Genomic DNA, 21,495 nt, shown 5'->3' with positions numbered 1-21,495 from the left:
TGAATTTTGAGAGAAATACACTTATTTTTCCATAAATATAATGACGTCATAATATGCATTTTTGTATTTTGACTTCCAAGGCCATTATGATGACGTCAAGATGTACTCAATGACCAAATGAGATATGAAGTCATACCTCCGACTCAAACTCTGTCTAAATATGAAGAAAAAATTGGCAGTCCTTATTCATCCCAATGGACTTTTTATAGGCATGTTTTTGCCCTTATATGCTATGTATTGCAAAAATCGCACGTGCGGACGGTTATCTTGAACAGACGCTCATTCCGTTATTAATAGTGATAAAGAGCTAAACATGGTATCAAATTTTCCGTAAAAATATGAGAAATATACATGGTATATGGAATTGAGGAATTATTTTTCGTTCGGCCGTGACGAACGAAAACGTGCAAAAATGCGTGTTTTGCGTGATTTTTTATGAAATGCTTATAATGGCCTGAAACGTATGCAAAAACAGTTTAAGACGTTTTTGAGCAATTAAAAATTTTACGCGCGCACAAACGCGTACGCGCATTTTTGCGCGCATTTATTGACCTGACATTGACCGGACAGATATTGACCTTGATCATGATGAATATGAATGAGAAATGGATTTCCGTTATGAAGATATGATCATAAGTTGATTTTCACAAAATGGCGTCTCATTTCGTTATTAATAGTGATGAAGACATAAACATGGTATCAAATTGTTTGGAAAAATATGAGGAATATTATGTTAAAAGATTTTGCAAAAGAATTATTTTTTGTTCGGCCGTGACAAACGAAAACGCGCATAAATGCGCGTTTTGCGCGATTTTTTAAGAAATGCACATAATGGCCTGAAACGTATGCCAAAAAAATTTAAGACGATTTTGAGCAATTTGAAAAAATACGCGCGCATTTTTGTGCACATTTATTGACCTGAAATTGACCCGACAAATATTGACCTTGATCATGACAAATATGAATGAGAAATGGCTTTCTGTTATGAAGATGTGATCATGAGTTGATTTTCACAAAATGGCGTCTGGATGACGTCACGATGACTTTGAGTCTTTGAAAAGTCACGCAGTTCTAAGTTAGACTAAGATCTATCAGCATTGAAAAATTCATGACAATGGCTTTATTCAGTCTTGAGATATCCTGCGAACAAATTCGAGGAAGAATAAATAAATAATAATAAATAAAAATCTTGACGAAATCAATAGGTGATACGTAGACTTTGTACGTATCACCTAATAAAGAAAAATCTTGACGAAATCAAAAGGCGATACGTATATTTCATACGTATCACCTAAAAAAAAGAAAATCTTGAAAAAATCAATAGGTGATAAGTAGACTTCCTTCAAAATTTGCAATTTCAACTTTCGGTCGAAAATTTCGACATGATCCCAACATCTGATTAAAAAAGTCCATGGTCTCAGCTATAACATACCCAAATTTGGGAGAAAACAGAGCACAAATGAGCGAGATAGTGCTCAGAGATGAATGTCATGTAGAATCATGATGTGAACAAAATTCACCTTCCATACACATAACACGCAAATGACGAAAATTCTGACATGTGGCTTTTAATTGCATTTTTTACTATGATGACATCATTTAAATGAAAATTAGTGTAGACTGATCTCGTAGACGATTGCCTCGACTACAACATATTAAAATCTAGAAGAGAATTGATGAATATTGAGAGAAATACACTAAATTTTCCATAAACATAATGACGTCATAATATGCATTTTTGTATTTTTGACTTCCAAGGCCATTATGATGACGTCAAGATGTACTTAATGGCCAAATGAGATATGAAATCATACCTCCGACTCATACTCTATTTAAATATGAAAACAAAATTGGCAGTCCTTATTCATCCCAATGGACTTTTTATAGGCATGTTTTTGCCCATATATGCCATGTATTACAAAAATCGCGCGTGCGGACGGTTATCTTGAACGGACGCTCATTCCGTATTTAAAAGTGATAAAGAGCTAAACATGGTATCAAATTGTTCGGAAAAATATGAGAAATATTCTGTCAAAAGTTTTTGCTGAGGAATTATTTTTCGTTCCGCCGTGACGAACGAAAATGTGCAAAAATGCGTGTTTTGCGCAATTTTTTAGAAATGCTTATAATAGCATGAAACGGATGCAAAAAAAATTTAAGACGATTTTGAGCAATTTATAATTTTACGCGCGCATTAACGCGCGCACCTACACATATGCGCATATTTGCGCGCATTTATTGACCTAAAATTGACCCGACAAAAATTGACCTTGATCATGACAAATATGAATGAGAAATGGCTTTCTGTTATGAAGATATGATAAGTTGATTTTCACAAAATGGCGTCTGGAAGACGTCACGATAACTTTGAGTCTTTGAAAAGGCACCCAGGTCTAAGTTAGGGCGCGTTCATGCTTGATTTTGACGGCCAGAATCAGGCATCTGTTACGCGTTTAGTTTAAAACACGGTTGCGTCTTAGCTCACTTTTGTAGAATCACCGAAAAACGGCGATCACGATCGCCGATCGTAAACTCACAAAAAGATGCGTTTACAATTTGTAAACGCGTTTAAATGGGGTCAACGCACTGACCTCTAGTGGGTCTACGTAGCATGCACAGTGAAGGTTTGCGAATCCAGCTGGAAGACCAATTAAGGCCACACACTGAGAATTGCCTGGGGGAGCCAGAGAAGTAAGCATGAACACTACATCGTGGAACTGCGATCACGATGAGCGTTTACGATGAGCGTTTCAGATCGCTCATTCTGCCTTCAAAATTTAAGCATGAACGCAGCCTTAGACTAAGATCTATCATTGTTGAAAAATTCATGACAATGGCGCTATTCAGTCTTGAGATATCCTGCGAACAAATTCGAGGAAGAATAATAAAAAAAAAGAAAAAAGAAATCAATAGGTGATACATAGACTTTGAACGTATCACCCAACTAAAGGAAATGGAATTTTTGTTATTTTTTGAATAAATTTAGCTCTACGGTATGAAGCAAACCAAATCAAAATTGGTTGAATTATGAAGGAGAAGAAGCATTTTTTGTGATTTTTAAACTATTTTTGGAATAAATTTGCATAAATTACCATAATTAATTAATGGAGAACAATTTCAAAATTCTGTGTAGAAGTTTAGTGAACCAAAGTAAGCTCTACGAAATAAAGCAAACCAAATCAAAATCGGTCGAAATATGAAGGAGAAGAAGCATTTTTTGTGATTTTTAAATTATGTTTGGAATAAATTTGCATAAATTACCATAATTAATTAATGGAGAACAATTTCAAATTCTATGTAGAAGTTTAGTGTACCAAAGTTAGCTCTACCAGATAAAACAAACCAAATCAAAATCGGTCGAGAAATGAAGGAGAAGAAGTATTTTTTGTGATTTTGAATAAATTTGCATAAATTAGCATAGATAATGACTTTCACGATTCTGTGTAGAAGTTTTAAATCCCCCTCCTAGCCCTAACATATGAAACAATCAGAATCAAAATCGGTTGAAAAATAACGAAGAAGAAGCATTTTGAAAACTGTGGACGCCAGGACGGTACGACGGACGGACGGACGACGGACGCCACGGCATGGCATTAGCTCATGAGGCCCTTCAGGCCGGATGAGCTAAAAATAAACTAGAATTTAATTTGTCACAAGGACGATAAGGTGGTCTGTCTTCAAGTCTTATGATAGATTATAATATTTACTATATTGAAAAAGGGAGAAGTTATATAGACATGTAAACAATGATGATCATGATGATGATCTTGATAGCAATGGTGATGACGATGATGATGACCATGATGATGTTGATGATCATCATCAACAGACCATGATGACATCTGATTGAAAAAAATGAGGGGACATTTAGATAGCATATAGTCTCAGCTACAACATACTCCAAAATCAACAAAAACCAAGGGGAAATAACGGCGATATTGCTCGCAAAAGACAGGAATGTAGAATCCAGGTTTGAGAAAAAGTCATCTCCCATAGGGACTACACGCAAAAATTTGGATCAAGTGATAATAGGGTAATAACTAGAATTTAATTCGTCACAAGGACGAATAAGGTGGTCTGTCTTCAAGTCTTATGATTTTTGATCACTCGTTATCGAGATATGATAATGACCTGATTTTTACAAAATGGCGCCTGGATGACGTCACGATGACCTAATGACCTTGAAAAAGTTGATTAGACTTGACATTATAGGGCCTGATGACTGACAGAAATTCAAAGGAAATTGACGTTGTCGATTTCGAGTAAACGTGTGCACAAAAAAGTGTACGGAAGAAATAAAAATTAAACTAGATTTGTAATACTTGTTTGGAACACAAGATATTACTTGTGAAAGACGGTAGAATCCAGTTTTGAGAAAAAATCATGTCCCATAGAGAATACACGCAAAAAGTGAAAAATTGACATGCCTCTTTTAATCGCAAAAATATGCCATGATTCTTTTGTCAAAATGAAGAATAATGGACACTGCATTTGTGGAAAATTGTCTCAGCTAGAACATATCAAAATTTGGAAAAAAATCAATCAAATTATCACAGAGATACAATCAATTTTTATAAAAATATGCTTACGTCATAATATGCAAATTGAAATTTCGAGTTCGGAGGCCATTATGACGACGTCATGAGTTAATTAAGGTCAATTGAGAGATGAAATCATATTTTCGATTCATACTCTATCAAAATATGAAAAAAAATTGGGGTCGCCTTACATCCTAAAGGCCTATAACAGATTTTGTATACCCGGTAGGCATGTTTTAGCCCATATATGCTATGTATTACAAGAGCTCGCGCGCACGGAAATTTATGTTAAACGGACGCTCATTCCGTTATTAACAGTCATAAAGAGAAAAACATGATATCAATTTGTTTGTAAAAATATGTGAAACATCATGAAAGAAAAAAAAAATAGCGATTCTACATTTTGTAATGTTGTTACGCGCAAAAACGCGCACGCATGTGCGTGTGCGCGATTTTTTTATAAAATGCTTAAAATGACCTAAAACGTATGCGAAATAAATTTGAGACGATTTTGAGCATTTAAAATTTTTGCGCGCGGACGTACGCGCACACGCGCGTTTTTTGACCTGAAATTAACTGGACTGATATTGACCTTGATCATGATAAATATGAATGAGAAATACCTTTTGGTTATGAAGATATGATCATGAGTTGATTTTCAGAAAATTTCACAAAATGGTGCTTAGATGACGTCATCAGTCAAGGTCAAGGTCAAGGTCAAAAATTCTGTGTTTTGTTCTAATGCCTATACATATGTGTGCCAAATTTCAAGGTATTTGATTGAGCCATTTCCAAGTTATCTTGTCTACAAAATAGTGGTTAGAAATAAGAAAAATAAAGAATAAATAAAGGCAATTCTAACGAAATTATAAGGTGGTCTGTACGATATACAGCCCACCTGATAAATAATAATAAAGGCAATTTTAACAAAATTATAAGGTGGTCTGTATTAGATACAGCCCACCTAATAAAGGCAATTTTAACGAAATTATAAGGTGGTCTGTACGATATACAGCCCACCTGATAAAGAATGAAGAATAAATAAAGAAAGAAAATTCTAACGAAATCAATAGGTGATCTGTCGTTGACAGACCACCTAATTAGCGTGTTTTAAATTAAATGCGCGTTAATATAATTGTGCCCAGGTTAAATTGACAAGTTCAAACTTCTCCAATACCATGATAAACCATATGCCAGCTGATCTTTAAGTCAAACGTTGACCGTACACTGGAATTTTTCGACATTGGTGTCAAATCAGTACGGATCGTAAAGAAGGGATATAAAACAAATATACCAAGCATTTAGTTTGTAAGAATAGTGGAAATTATATATCTTCGGAGGGACTGGCAATAGTTACCAGTTTTTCCTCAGGGCTTTGCCCCTCATAATAAAAAGTATATGCCAGTCCCTCCTCAGATCAATAATTTCCACTATTCTTTCTCACAGCTTCGTATATTTTTATAATATCTATGAAATGGTTCCGGCGCACCTCGTCCCAGGAATGTTTTTAAACACAAAATGGAAGTATAATTTACACTGTACCTATTATGGATTCCGTCCAGGAAGATCTACAGTTGCGAAGACTTGTGTAAGGTATTAAAGCAAAGCATCTCACAGCAGTGCTTACGTTTGCGGATTTAAAAAGGCCTTTGATTCAATCAATAGGAAGAAGATGTTAGAGATCTTAAGAGTCTACGGAATACCACACATATACAGCAGTAGGGGTGATGTACAAAAGATACCACATCTCAAGTACATTCACCAGATGGAGAGACTGACTCCTTTACCATCTTAGCAGGACTACTTCAAGGAGATACCTTAGCACCATACCTATTCAATATAGCATTGGATTATGCTCCAAGGATAGCTACTGAAGGGTTTGAGGATCTAGGCATTCACCCTACAAGAAAGGAAAAGTAACAGATATCCTGCTGTAATGATCACATATACCGACTTTGCTGATGATATTGCACTAATTTCAGACAATCTGGAAAAAAAGGCACAGAAGCTCCTAGAACAAGTAGAGTCTGCAGCAAGCCAAGTCGGTCTACAATTAAACACTACTAAGACACAATTCATGACGTACAACCTTCATGAAGGCGAGATTTGTACTGCTGACAGGACAAAGTTGAAGCAGGTCCAAAACTTTCGGTACCTTGGGTTGGCTCGTGGGTTGATCAGTCAAAACAAGATCTGAATATCCATAAGGCGAAAGCCTGGACGGCTTTGAACAAGCTGACAGCCATTTGGAAATCAAACCTTGGTAGAAAACTGAAAGTCCGCTGCTTTAGGGCTTCAGTGGAAACTGTACTGCTCTATGGATCAGAAGCCTGGACATTGACGAGTAGCCTTGAAAAACAACTGGATGGTTGCTATACAAGACTCTTGAGAGCAGCACTAAATGTCAACTGGAGGGACCATATGACCAATATAGAATTGTATTGGGACATTACACCGATCTCAGCCAGACTGAGAGACCCCCGCCTCCGTCTCAGTGGGCACTGCTGGAGGAGCAAGAGTGAAATCATTTGACAAATGCTCTTTTGGGAGCCCTCAAGGGGCAAACGCACCAGAGGGCGCCCAGCAATTACTTACATTGACCAGTACGAAAAAGACACCTGTCTACCAAGGCAGGAGCTCCCAAAGATCATGGAGAATAGAACTGAATGGAAAAAGCTTGTCAAATCAGTGCGAGTACGCTCGATTAGTAGTAATAGTACCTTAATCTAAAATTTTACTGATAACGACGAATTGTAATCGTTAGTATTCTGTTTAAATAATAATATATATTTACCACCATTGTAGAAGATTGTGTATGCATTAACTTGTAGAAGTCACGATCCAACGTTGTACAATAGAACTCTAATCTTGACAATGAGTTCAATGTGAATAGGACGTCTGCTAGGTCACGTGATACAGTCGGGCTGCATGATCTGTCTCTGAATACTAAAGTCTCCTGAAATAGACATAAACATGTTATAATTACTATACAATTCTTATTACACACTGTTTTAGATACACATACTTTTATAAATATTTGTCCTATATTCAATAATATACAAGTATTGATTGCTTTGAGGGACATGGTTATAACTATTGCACAAGGATATATAGTCCAGAATCTGGCCGTTTTTTAAATAATTATAAGTCTATATTCCCTACACTTGCTTCAAGCCGCCGAAGATGGCGCTTCCAACGAAATCGTACGCCCAGCCATATGCCCCAGCCTAAGATTTTTTCACCGGCCACCCTAATTTAATGATCACGCCATCTTCGGCTGGCAGTGAGTAAGTAGGAGGCGGTCACATTGGGTTGGTGTGGTGGCCGTGGAGATCAAAATTTAATCGGCCAGATTCTGGACTAAAAGTGATCTCGAAAAAAATATGGTGCTCACGCAGGGGCGTCTCCAAAGGGGGGGGGGGGGGGGGGGGGGGAAGGGGTGTGGGGGTGCGACACCTCCCCCCCCCCCCCCACTTGTCAGGATATTGTCAGTAAAATTGCGCTGCCGTCGGGAAAAAGAGAAAAGGGAAAAAAAAAAAAAGGGGCATGAAAGAGAGGAGAGAGAGGGGAGGTAAGAGTCTGAGGAGGAGTGGGAGTAAAAGAGAGAGGGGTTGTTGGGAGTCGTCTCATCGATGGAGCAAGAAAGACACGGGTAAATATGTTGCTGTGTCGGTGTTTTACTCTATCCTCGTGTACTATATCAATGCAGAAGTTTGAAGTCGGTGAGATGTATATTGTCGGTTGGCCGACAAGTTTTTTTCCCTACGAACTGTGACTTTTTATCCGCTGTAACGACTTCGAGAATGACTACAATTACAATACTTGTATTTTCTCGAAGTTTCACTTTCCTATAATATCAGCTTAAGAAATCAGAGGTTTAAAATTTTTGGGGAAACTGAATTCGAACAAGGATTCAGAGTCAACAACGGTACAACGAATCGTCTCCCTTTCTCTATATTTTGATAAAACGCCAAAATTCAGCGCTTCGCGCGGAAGGGGAAACTTCATTTAGACGAGTCGAGAACGGGACAACGAAACGTCATCTTTCTCTAATAATTAAAGGAAACGTCTAAGCTTCCGCGATTCGCGCGGGAGGGGGGGACTGAATTCAGATAAGGATTAAGAGTCGAGAACAGTACAACGAATCGTTGCTTTCTCTCATAATTTAAGGAAACGTCAAAGCTTCCGCGTGGAGGGAAACTGAATTCAGACAAATTAGGGTTAAGAGTCTCGAACGGTACAACGACTCGTCTGCTTTCTCTAACAATTTAAGGAAACGTCGAAGCTTCCGCGCTTCGCGCGGGAGGAAGGAAACTGAATTTAGACAAATTAGGGTTAAGAGTCGCGAATGGTACAACAAATCATCTTCTTCCTCTAATAATTTAAGGAAATGTCGAAGCTTCTGCGCTTCGTCGCAAGGGAGATACTGAATTCAGATAATTAGGGCTCATTAAGAGTCGAAAAAGTACAATGAATCGTCTTCTTTCTCTAATAATTTAAGGAAACGTTGAAGCTTCCGTGCTTCGCGCGGGAGGAGGGAAACTGAATTTAGACAAATTAGGGTTAAGAGTCGTGAACGGTACAACGAATCATCTTCTTCCTCTAATAATTTAAGGAAACGTCAAAGCTTCCGCGCAGAGGGAAACTGAATTCAGACAAATTAGGGTTTAGAGTCGCGAACGGTGCAACGACTCGTCTGCTTTCTCTAATAATTTAAGGAAACGTCAAAGCTTCCGTGCTTCATGCGAGAGGGGGAAACTCTATTCAGATAAATAGGGCTTAATAAGAGTCTAAAACGGCGCAACTAATTGTCTTCTTTTTATGATAATTAAATCAAACATCTAAGCTTTTCGTGCTTTGCACGGGAAGGGGGAAACTGAATTTAGACAAGGATTAAGAGTTGAAAACGGTACAACGAATCGTCTGCTTTCTCTAATAATTTAAGGAAGCGTCAAAGCTTCCGCACTTCGCGCGAGAAGGGGAAACTGAATTCAGATAAATAGCGGAATAATAAGAGTCCAAAACAGTGCAACGAATTGTCTTCTTTCTATTATAATTAAATCAAAGTTCTAAGCTTTTCGCGCTTTGCGCGGGAAGGGGGAAACTGAATTCAGACAAGGATTAATAGAGTCGAAAACTGTACAGCAAATCGTGTGCTTTCTCTAATAATTTAAGGAAATGTCAAAGCTTCCGCGCTTCGCGCTAAAGGGGGAAACTGAATTCAGACAATTAGGGCTTATTAAGAGTTGAAAATGGTACAACGAATACGGTCTTCTTTCTCTAATAATTTAATGAAACGTCAAAACTTGGGGAAACTTTATTCAGACAAGGATTGAGAGTCGAGAACAATACACCGAATCGTCTGCTTTTTCTTATAATTTAATGGAACGTCAAAGCTTCCGTACTTTGCGCGGGAGGGGAAGAAACTTAATTCAGACAAGGGTTAAGAGTCGAGCACGGTTTAACGAATCGTCTACATTCTCTAATAATTTAATGAAACGCCAAGACTTCCGTGCTTCGCGTGGGAGGGGGGGAAACTTTATTCAGTCAAGAATTAACAGTCAAGAATGGTTCAAAATATTGTCTTCTTTTCCTAATAATTTAAAGAAACGTCAAAGCTTCCGCGCATCACGCGGGAGGCCTATCACCCACCCCCCTAATGAGTGCGCTCTGCGCGCTCTTTAAGTGATTAGCTTGCTCACTACCGCCCCTCCCTAAAATAAGATCCTAGCTCCGCGCCTGCATTAAAATGTATAGCTATGATGCCGACTAAGTTGATGAACTAATTCGTATATTTATGTCGTCGAGGAAAATGACCATTTGCGCATACGCAAGTACTTTAGATAGTCAATAGGAAAAACAATTTAGCCTTCGGCCCCGGGGTTATAGGGTTAAATTTGTAGATATTTAGACATTTAATTTTGTTGGTAATTGGTGGCTAGTTTTGTTGGTAATCGTTGGCCTCTACACCCCCCTCCCCCCTCCCCCCTCCCCCCCACTGAAATAGGCATGACCCCCCCAAATGCAGTATTTGTTTTAAATACCGCTAGGGCGATCCCGGGGGGAGGGGGAGGCACATCCCCCAGAAAATTTGAAAAAGTGCAAACAAAAAATGTATGGCAAATAGTGACTAAAGACTGCAACACACTTTTAGGCTCTGGAGGGCCCAAGAGAGCAGCTTTGAGACTATTAAAAATGCAAAAATCTTCTAGCTCGGTCGCTATATTTTAAAAAAAAAATAGGTATTCTGTTAGTATCATTGTGATACGAACGGAATACATATTTTCCCTCGCATTTCTCCCCCCCCCCCCCCTGGACATGACAAGAAATCGCTGCCCCTGTAGGCCTATATCACATCCCTCGTGTCAATTCTCAAAAAAGGGATACACGCATTTCAACAAAATAGGCATATCAAAGTGTAATTATTTGTAAGGAAATTTACATCCGTCTCTGACTGCGCATATTCATTGACTTTTGTTGTAAACACAATATTTGTCTGTGTTTTAATGCCCAGCGGACGGTAGTGAATTTCAAGCCTGCAATTTAGACCAATCAGAGACTTAAAATCTTTGTATGCGGAATATAAATAAAACTGTAACAAACCATTCCATGCTGTTCCATGATGAATAAATAACCAGAAATTGTGTGAGCAGGCATGCCTTTATCGATAGTCAGTTTTCTCTCGTTTGCATATATCCGTTGACCTACTACTTTCGCTGTGTCTTTGTTATACGCTTCAAAAGTGACATCTACAAGAAAATTAAAATTTCTTTTATGTTGCTGAAGAAAGTCATCTGTTATCAGACTGGTACTATAAAAATGACTCGTACTTCTGTCTACATCCTTTGATATTTGCATGACAATATCCAGACCAATCTTCTTTCCCATGGCAGCGGTGAAATACAAGAGGTAACGGAATTCTTGTGGGTTAGGCTTCAATACTTTACCCATTGTTGTACTGTACCTACTGCGATTCGTGTCATATATAGAGGCAAGATAAACAGACGCAACATATTCTTGAAATAATTTGTGAGGAAAGAACACGCTAGTGGTTATAGGCTGTGAAGCAGTCATAGTTCTTTTCCATCTAGATACATTTTGATTTTCTCGACTTAGAACTCCGATTCTGCAACATGTTTCCATGGCTTCCTTACACGTGCTGAAGTCCTCCTCATTAAAAACTAATTTCTTTTTCAGGAGTCCTGAGAAGGCAATCGATCCAATTCTTTGCAAACAAAGCTTGATATTTTCCATTTCCTTGTCCAGATGGGCTACATGTAACACTTTGGTGACCTTTGACACATGATGGTCTCCAAGAAACATGATCATTTTATCAAATAACTGAAAAAATGTCTTCAGTTTGCGTATTTGTTCTCGATTATCACTGTCACAATTTTCCCATAAGATGCATAGCATTGCTACGAAAATTGGGAAGGGAGCCATGTTCTCTTTGATTACATCATTCGCTTCAATAAACCGAATCAGCTCAGATCCCGCCTTTTTATCGTCCACAAAGTACTTGCTGATGTATGTCGAGACATTTTTATCATCAAATCCTTCTACTGTTATGAAAGCATAAGACCTACTCAATACGATATTGGATTTGATCTGATCCGCCCTCCACGGTCTTGTTGTTACCAGAACTATGCATTGCTTGAATTTCTCTAATCGCAGAATCTGAGAAATATCTGAGCTTTCTTTGGCAGAGAGTTCTTCATCATACTCATCGAGTCCATCAAGTACAATCAGAACCTTTGTGGGTTGAGATAATATGTAATTATCGATCTGTTTAGGGCTTACAATGTTATTTTCGGAGAGATAGTCTTTCATAATATCACCAATGGTCTGACCCTTGTCAACCTCGCGCAGGGGTATAACAAGAACCCAACTGAAGCGCCGAAACTCAGGAGATCCTTTGATCCAATCCCATGCGATCTTAGAACAGAAGGTCGTTTTACCAACACCGCCTTCACCTTCAATCAGAAAACGTTTAGGAAGTACTCCATTGACCGTTGTAGTAAGGAGAGCAGAATAGTCCAATTTGGTTTTAGTCATACCTCTCCTTTGCAATACTAAGTTGGTGTAGATTTGTTCGAATTCCCTCAAAGATTGGAAATCAAACGGATCCGGTTTGATTTTGCATAGATGTTCGCGATAGAAAGTCTTTAAGTCTTCACTACATTGGATAACCTCATCCTCTGACATGTCTACGACTGGCTGGGGTGTATCCCGTCTGTCTTTAGCCCCTGTATGAAATACAGAGAAATTATATCAACAGACCATATAGTGAGATATGGAGTAGAATGTTTAAGAGATAAATACCTGTTGGGAAGTAAGAGGGAAGCTCATCATGGAAATTAAATTGGACAAAAATGAGGATCCAATGTTTGGTCCGGGCTTCATTTTGTCAAAGATATCAGGTTAGGGTTAAAATTGCTATTAGATTAGATTTCGAGTTGGGACTGTTTGTTCTGGGGACAAAGTAAAGAATTTGTATACACTTGAAAGATTTCATTGGACTACCATTCACACTACTAGAAAAACATAAAAGTTTGATCATACCAATATTTTGATGAGTAGTGCGCATATACCACTCATCGGTGCCCTGCATGCGTTAGCACAAAAGCGAGGAGAGTCACATGAACAAAAATGTCTTATTAGTAGCCATATAATGTATGTTCATAAGGAAGCTGAACCTGCCACTAAAATAACAAAGTTTGCGCTTGCTCTTTTCATTCGGTCACAAATAAAAAGCAAAGGACAGTTTATATAATAATAATAATAATAAATAATATTTAATTTTTATATAGTTCTTAATACAAATGTCTCTAAGCGCTTTATAGAAGAACTAAGGCCAGATAGGCTGTTCCAGTTGTTCGTAAAAATGAATGTTATAGGTTGGATGGGTGGAATTTCAAGGAATGAACTAAAAATCCAACCCAGATATCCACCTATGAATGACGCATATCATGCACACGCACACATGCATATACTCACCATCATATGACCGGAGACAAATTAAACTTTAACCATGTCTCTATCCTAACTGTAGTTATGAAGCTATTCACACCTTCCCCACAAGTAACCCAACCAATTTTTGAACAGGTTTTTGAACAATCTAGATTTCATGAACAAATTTTGAAACGTTAGATATGTTAATTGTCAACGTATGGTTTTAGTAATGTACATGCATGCTTTGATGTTTTGGGAAATGTTGGCCTCACTCCTGGCCCTTTAATATTTGACTTGACATCTAATTTTTTTCAAATATAATTGATATCATTAGATTTCTTAGTTCCATACTGCTTCTAAAATAGAACAGCATTTCACACTGTAACTATTTGCGGGACTTGATCATGTATACTCACCCTGAGTTGGGGTGTCTTGTGTCGCGTATCCACCTATAAGTTAAAATGAGACAACTCCATTTAAATTGAATGCTCTTTAAAATAAATACGTAATTGTTGATCAATATTTACAGGAAATATGCTGAAATCATAATTACAAATGAACAGCTCATAAGTTTTAACTTGACGAAGAGGGAGTACCTGTTTTCACAAAATTCTTTTGGACAAATGTAAAAAAGAAAATCTACTACTAAGCATGACAATTAATTGTGCCCCTTCCCATGGTCCCAACAGTACACTAATTAATGCCTGTGTGAATGTGTTTAAATTTCCCCAAAAAAGAGTTTGATGGTAATCTGTCCATCGTTCTAATGATAATGCGACCACAAGCTACTTTTGCATACATAATGAGACCCATGACCTGTGACCTTTGACCTCATGACCCCAAAATCTAATCATTTAATTGGCTTTGCAAGATACATACATGACCTAAGTTTTGCGGAAATCCATCGATCGCTTTTTGAGATAACGCGATCACGAGAGTAGTACGTACAGACGGACGTTCGGATGGATGGACAACCCGAAAACATAATGCCTCCAGGTACTTCTTTGCAGAGGCACAAAGAATTTTATCAAATGTTCATCTTGACAGTTTCCTCACCTTCACCTAGTTTTGTTGCCAGCGCATCTAAATTTACACTCTTGAGTTTTTCAGCTAGAAGTCTCTTGTAATTACTGCCATCCCTCTGCTTGACTCCCCAGCTGCAGATAACTTCAGACAGTGCATTGGACACATCTAAGAGGTTTTTTGTTAAAATCACTTGACTTTGTGCGTGAGAGAAATCTAGAGCATTACACAAGTCGTAGTAGTGTACCGGAGAAACGTCTTTTACCAATGACAGCACCTCTCTCTCCAAATCCAAGCTCCACCCAGCTCTAACAGAAAAATTGATGAGAAAGAAAGGATAGGTCACACTTCCTACTGCATGAGCAAAATAGGATCAGTTTGGTGCTATATGGCTATGATTGTATCGCATACCATTTCTTCTCTCAGAAGAAAATTAATAAACTAAATCATACATCAAAATAATAAAGTACCGAAGTGCAAACGTCATATTCGCTCGTCGTCCAGGTTACTGGTTGTAAAAAACATAGCTGTGCATGAGGTTTACCGCAAATCATTTAAGCAACGCGCTGGAGCAGGGCAAATTCAATGTTTGGAGCTGGTGTGATCACCACACCATTATATAGTACAACATTGTTTGGAACCAGAAAGCAACCTTGACAATTTGGCCAGTATATGACATCACACTTCGGTATTCTATAAAGGAGTTCACGTTGAATAAATCAATTGCATTTGGACGGAGTGATAGTTTGCTTTAATTATTGTCTTTTAATATATATTTATGTAAATCGGTTGGAGCGGTGAGACACCAAAGTATATGCCTCATTTTCACTTCAATGCAACAGATATCATTTGGGTTAGTTTGTTGGAGGGTCCATGTTAATCATTGTGGGAGGGTCCATGGTAATATATTCAATGTATTTGGCTATTGGTCTAGTTAAATATATCTAGAATTATCGAAGAACAGAACAAAATAAAATTTAAAGAAGAAACAAATGATATGAAGTACATCATATAAAGTTTCAATTATCATTTAAAATAGGCCGAGTGTCACATTACGTTCATGTTTAGCCCCCCTTAATCTACTTCACTGAAATATCAGCAACAGATTACGCCTATGTTCCAAAACATGCTACATCCGCAAAGCAAAGTTCTGAGAAAAGCAAGTTTTTTAATACTCCTATTTTGCCTTTTAAATTTGAAATTTATATATATATATATTACGTATTGGGACAACACAATCACTCCCTAAATAAACCCAGGTGTCAGTCTTTTTCTTGTAATTAATCGACTTCTTTTAAAACTCTGAGAATGGATTAGCTCCTGGAGCAGACCATTGTGTAATGAATGTATCAAGTTCTGGAACCATACTGAAGTGGATGTAGCATGTTTTGGAACTTAAAGGTACTATGTTCCATTCACAGGCCAACAAAAATGAAAAGATTTAATTACAACAGCATTTGAAAGACAACACTAATTTAGAACATCCTTTAAAACAAAAGGGCTTGAAAATGGCTTTTAGTGGGAAAATAACGACCATTAGTTGTCAAATCGACTTAAGTGATTGCTTCTTCTTCTTCTTCTTGATTTGATTTTGTTTGGCAATTAGTCACAGTTGACTATTTTTGCCACACACTATTTTATGAATTATATATATATATATATATATATATATATATATATATACATATGTACAATTTCATGTCATAAATGACTATTTTTAGGATTCTTTCTCTTTCCATCTCCTTTCCTTCCTCTTATTTTCTTTTTAGACCCTATACCTTTTTTTTCTTTTTTTTTTAGAGAAAATTCAATAAATTACTAATTTTGGAAAGAGACGACGGCCTAGCAAGTTGTATGTACTTGTGTTTACGCGCACATGCGCATTTAATTATCACCTCTGTATGCACATGTGTACTTCGCACTCACCCCCACCCTTTTCAAAATGCCATCTAAGTAATAGTCTGATTTTCAGACCCTTTTACCGAATGGTCGTATGTTTTGTGTTGCACAACGATTCAATCACGTTAATTTTGGCCATTACAAGTAGTGGGTTATTAATGAAGACAAATGCTCATTTTATGTATGTTATTACCAAAGAAGAAAAAAAGCCAGTCAGTCTATCAATAGTGTCTGACAGTGAAGTCTAACAAGTAATCAGGTTTCCTTGCATATTTTGAATATTAGGACACTGCTAACATTTAAATATCACAGAAAGGACATACATGACACATTCATAGTTCTTGCAAAGTTCTTCAGAATTTGATGTTGGCTGCAAAAGGGACATAGTATCTTTAACATGCTAGAAACAGACCAGAAGTGTTTATTTACATTTTCGTATAAAATTCAACCTTTTGAATGTATGCGGGTCTACTAAAAAGAATAGTACATAATTTATATTGCAAAAAATAGTAAATTTTGATAAAAGTGGGTGTAGAGTTTGTTGAAAGTGAACATTCATATGTCAATTTAGCTGAAGAAATATTAGAGACTTACGCTTCACGAGGGCCTGGGTTGAGCTCTACATCACCAGATTTCAAGAGGAGCAGTTCGGAGAGAGGAGGAATCTGTCCACAGATCAAATCTGTCTTTGACTTCAAGGACAGTCCATGACAAGATGATGCAGATTCTCTCATCTGTTTCTATAACAAAAAGAGAGACAAGACAGTGAAATAATTTATAAATGAGCATATTTCACTTCATCAGCACATTATCTAACGAGGAAATGCTTGTTATTCCCTAATCAAAAGAATATATTTATTTGTTTGTGTATAATTCTTCCATTTCATTCATCACTAAAGCTATGGTCACAACTCAGAGGGGCGGCCGCCCGATTTGTAGCCTGCTCAGTCGCCGCTGGAATTTAAGCATCGCCCAACGATTTTTGGAGAAGTTGAGCGGGCTGTAGAGCCCATGTGATGCCCGGGCGGTGGCCGATGATGACCCACTGATTTTTTACCTAATCGCTGGACGGCTAACGCTCAATTAGATCAGTGCGTGGGCAGCGACCGTATTTCTGGCGGCGAGTGAAAATTGAGCAGACGCCACCCAAATTTTAACTCCGCGCTAAATCTCAGCGGCGACTGAGCGATGCCCTAAAAAACAAGAGGGGCCTGGGCAAAATGACCATAGCTTAATCACTCTAGGACAAGGGTCATAATATCTTTTGAGACAGTCATTCCACATTTTGTGGTGTGACTCGATATCCTTTGACCCAGTACCTAAATATTATGCCAGATGCATGTCTGAAAAAAGGAAAAAATTATAAACACACGTACTGTGTCCACCTTGCATGACCAAACTAGGCGTTGTGGCGTGCGCCTGTAACTCAGCTAACAGTGGAAGTTACAAACTGATTCAGCCGAGGACGCAGGTTCAAAACTGAGTCACGTCTTTTGGATGGTGACGTTTGAAGGTCGGTCCCCAGACGTAAATAATCATTTCTGATTTATACACGTCTGTAAAAACCCAATACACACACACACACACACGTTTGAAAAGTTTTTTTTAAAGGAAAATAATTATTCAAATAATCAAATTGGCAACATGTTAGAGGTTCAAAATCGCTATTTTTCTATCAAATATTGCCGGTTTCCAACTTCCAGACAAAGTACTTTTGAATGTATATTGTTTTGAGAAACATAGAATTATATCAAAACAATGTAGCAATGAAAGAATAATATTTTTCTTGCGAAGTTGCAGAACAACATGCTTCTCAGTGAAGCGCTCCATTTCCAGTTTTTACTTTTAACTTGCACACATTCTCTTTTGTAATCTAATTAATGATTTTCAAAATGCATTATATTAATGTATATTGACTTCTTGTTATAATTGTTTATATTGCTTGTTCTATTGGAAATGAAAATAAAACTAAAACTGAAACTAATTGAGCCCTTGAAAAATTCTTGTCCTGCAAGGATTGAAACCCTCAAACCTTAAGTACAAAATCTTTGAATAAGGTGCCCTTTCTGCGAAAATGTGTTTTGTTGATGGCATCAACCTGATGCTCCTCTCTTTCTTGCTTACATTTTTTTCCTTCACATTATTATTCGTAATTTTACAATTACTTAACCCACTGACTACTGATATTTTTTCATTTCCATAGGCTTTAATATAGGAGCCATCTGGATCCAGTAAACAATGAATTAACAAAAAGGGATGATTGAAATAGTATGTATACCCACCTCTCCATATCTGTCGCAGATGCAGTTTTTACTTGAGACGAATGGAACCACAGGACTGCGTTTGACTGCCATGAGAATACTGGTTTCAGTCTGTGACTTCTTGCAGCTCCCTGATGATGTACATGTACGATGCTTCTTGAGGAGTTCATCATCAGTTGCTTCCTTGGTGATAGTATCAGGTTGAGGATGTTGCTCTTTGCCCACGAAATGAGGTAGTTCGCCACTCTCTTCAGAAAATGGCTCATTTTGTCTGTCAGGTTCATGGCAACAAAGGTCAATTGAAGGAACATCTTTGCTTGCATACACAGTTGGTTTTAGGAGCTCCACCAGGAAATCATCACATGGTGCAAATGGTTGGCAAACTGTGGTTCGTGAACCTTGTGACAATAGCTCTTTCACAGAGCCATCTGATTGGGTTTCATGGTCTTTGATGTAAGAAGTCTGTATGAGTAGATCAGTGTTTGAATAATCAGTTGGAGTCCGAAGGCCTTTCGTTGACGGATAGGATGTAAGTAGCTCCCTCAAGGAAGCGTCTGACAAACTATGACGCGGTGAAATTGAAAAATCAGACATCTGCTGTTCTTCCAAATCACCAACTTGGCGATCCTGTTCTATGCTTTCATCATCTGATGTACATGTTTTGACATAATCATAATCTTGTGCAAGCTGCTCTTCAATGTAGTCATCGTCCGGCATTATTAGCCATTTAATGTTGGTCTCATTAGGAGTTAGTAGACTGTTAACTTTTGAATCATTTGATGTGATGAGATCCTTGACATTATAATATTCTGACGTGATTAGACCAATGATGCTAGAATCATTTGGTGTAATGAGATCTTTGATACTGGAAGCATTTGGGATATCAAGCGGTTTAGTGCTATCATTCTTGGATACGATTACCTCTTTTATACTACAGTATTTAGGTGTAATTGGATCCCTGATACTGGAATAATTTGTCTTGAGTAGCTCTTGGATTCTAGAATCATCATTTGACTTGACTAGATCTTGAATTCTAGAGGCATCATTTGCCCCGACCAGAATTTGAATTTCTGAATCATTTGTCGTAAGTAGCTCTTTGATACCAGAATCGTTTGCTGTGATTACATCTTTGATAGTCGAACCATTCAACGTGTTTGGACTTTTGATGCTACAGTCATTTGGGGTAATGAGTTCTTTGATGCTACAGTCATTTGGGGTAATGAGTTCTTTGATGCTACAACAAGAAGGAGTGAGTATCTCCTTGATATGAGAATCTCTTGCTGTTAATAAATCTTGTATGCACAGATCACATAAAGATAGTAAATCCTTGATATCTGATGAGTTTCCTGAAGACCGAGTGTTCGCAGTTTTATGAGGACATCCCTTGGGATCAGAGCCATCTTGTCTGCTGTTGTCATCTTCGGAATCCTCTCCAGAATCACCCATTTTCGCTTCAAGTCTCTCGCAAAGAACCTTCAGCCTTCGAATCCTTTCCAAACTCTCTCTCCTTGGTGTCAGCAATTGTTTAATACATGTATCAGAAGGGGTGAGTATCTCCTTGATATGAGAATCACTTGCTGTTAATAATTCCTGTATGCACTGATCACATGAAGTTAATAAGTCCTTGATATCTGATGAGTTTCCTGACGACCGAATGTTCGCAGTTTTATGAGGACATCCCTTGGAATCAGGGCCATCTTGTCTGCTTTTGTCATCTTCGGACTCCTCTCCAGAATCACCCATTTTCTCTTCAAGTCTCTTGCAAAGAACCTTCAGTCTTCGAATCCTTTCTTTAAGCAATCTTTCTCTCCTCTCCTTAACCTCATACTCCCTAATCCAATGGACGAATGTTCCGATTCGGACCCTCCACTCACTTAGTGATACAGGCATCTTGGCAAATCAATTGACTCAGTCAGTCATAGGAACAAGCCACGATCTGGAAGAAAATAATAGTGGGGGGCATATATTAAGTATTGAAAAATAGCATTGGTAATGTCCACACTTACATGTATACATGTACATGCAGTAACATATTTTTATAGAAAAATGCCAACTGAAAGTGCAATTAAATAACAAGAATAAGAGAATATTCAATCTAAATAACCCACATAGTTTTATTCTTAAAACTATCTAGTATGTTTTATTCTGCATAAGTAATGACTGTAAATAGTAGTAGTAGTAGTAGTATTTATAGTAGAAGTAACTAGTTAGTAGTTGTTGTAGTAGTAGTAGTAGTTAATTTTGCCATGCTCGCACTGCTGTTTGGATGGTGGATACTGAGGGCCTTCCCCAAGCCCCCTGGAGGGCATATACCCCATTTGAACAACTCTAGATCTCCCTGTCTTGTAGGTGATTCCTAATAATTTTGTTTAGAATCCAGCCATGGGTTTTCAAGAAAAAGTAAACATGGAATTATTGCCACTGAGGAAGAGGATACGTAGTATACTATTTGACCAACCTGAGATCTCCCTTGCCTAAGGATGATTCCTTCCAAGTTTGGTGAAAGTCTGGCCATGCATTTTTTTTTAGATGAAGTCAAATATGTTAACCAGAGGGGGGGGTGGGGAAAAGGTGGGGAAGGGGTGGGGAAGGGGTGCTACTCTCAGTAGGGGGCTCACAATAAGGGACCTAACTCCCATCCCCTTGGCACCAGCGACATAACATTTATTGAAACAGTAGAGCAATTTAAGAGTGCTGCTCCCAGGTACCCTTCAGGAGCATGTATGAAGGTGGGTCTTCTTCATATGAAAATGAATCCTACGATGTGGCCAGAATCCATTCCAACATTTTGGTATAAGTCAAATCTACACTTCAAGATCTAT

General features: G+C 37.9%; 2 protein-coding genes across 2 annotated transcripts; both read right to left on the bottom strand.

Annotated features, from left to right (window-relative positions):
• Positions 1–6,910: 6,910 nt before the first annotated feature.
• LOC105442829 (NACHT, LRR and PYD domains-containing protein 3-like) lies at positions 6,911–14,475 on the bottom strand. The gene is made up of 4 exons (XM_030989632.1): positions 14,439–14,475; positions 13,907–13,939; positions 11,142–12,784; positions 6,911–6,946 (listed from the first exon to the last, which is right to left on the bottom strand). Exons 1-4 carry the CDS (start codon positions 14,473–14,475, stop codon positions 6,911–6,913), a joined length of 1,749 nt encoding a protein of 582 aa, XP_030845492.1.
• Positions 14,476–14,517: 42 nt separating this feature from the next.
• On the bottom strand, positions 14,518–20,603 carry LOC105440667. Its single transcript, XM_030989628.1, has 4 exons — positions 19,885–20,603; positions 18,695–19,851; positions 17,007–17,152; positions 14,518–14,821 (listed from the first exon to the last, which is right to left on the bottom strand). Exons 1-4 carry the CDS (start codon positions 20,561–20,563, stop codon positions 14,518–14,520), a joined length of 2,286 nt encoding a protein of 761 aa, XP_030845488.1. The 5' UTR covers positions 20,564–20,603.
• Positions 20,604–21,495: the final 892 nt, after the last annotated feature.

This window comes from Strongylocentrotus purpuratus, unplaced genomic scaffold, assembly GCF_000002235.5.
Source record: "Strongylocentrotus purpuratus isolate Spur 01 unplaced genomic scaffold, Spur_5.0 spur5_scaffold_18, whole genome shotgun sequence".
In the NCBI taxonomy this organism is placed as follows: Eukaryota; Metazoa; Echinodermata; class Echinoidea; order Camarodonta; family Strongylocentrotidae; genus Strongylocentrotus; species Strongylocentrotus purpuratus.
This window is presented reverse-complemented; position numbering and strand designations above follow the sequence as displayed.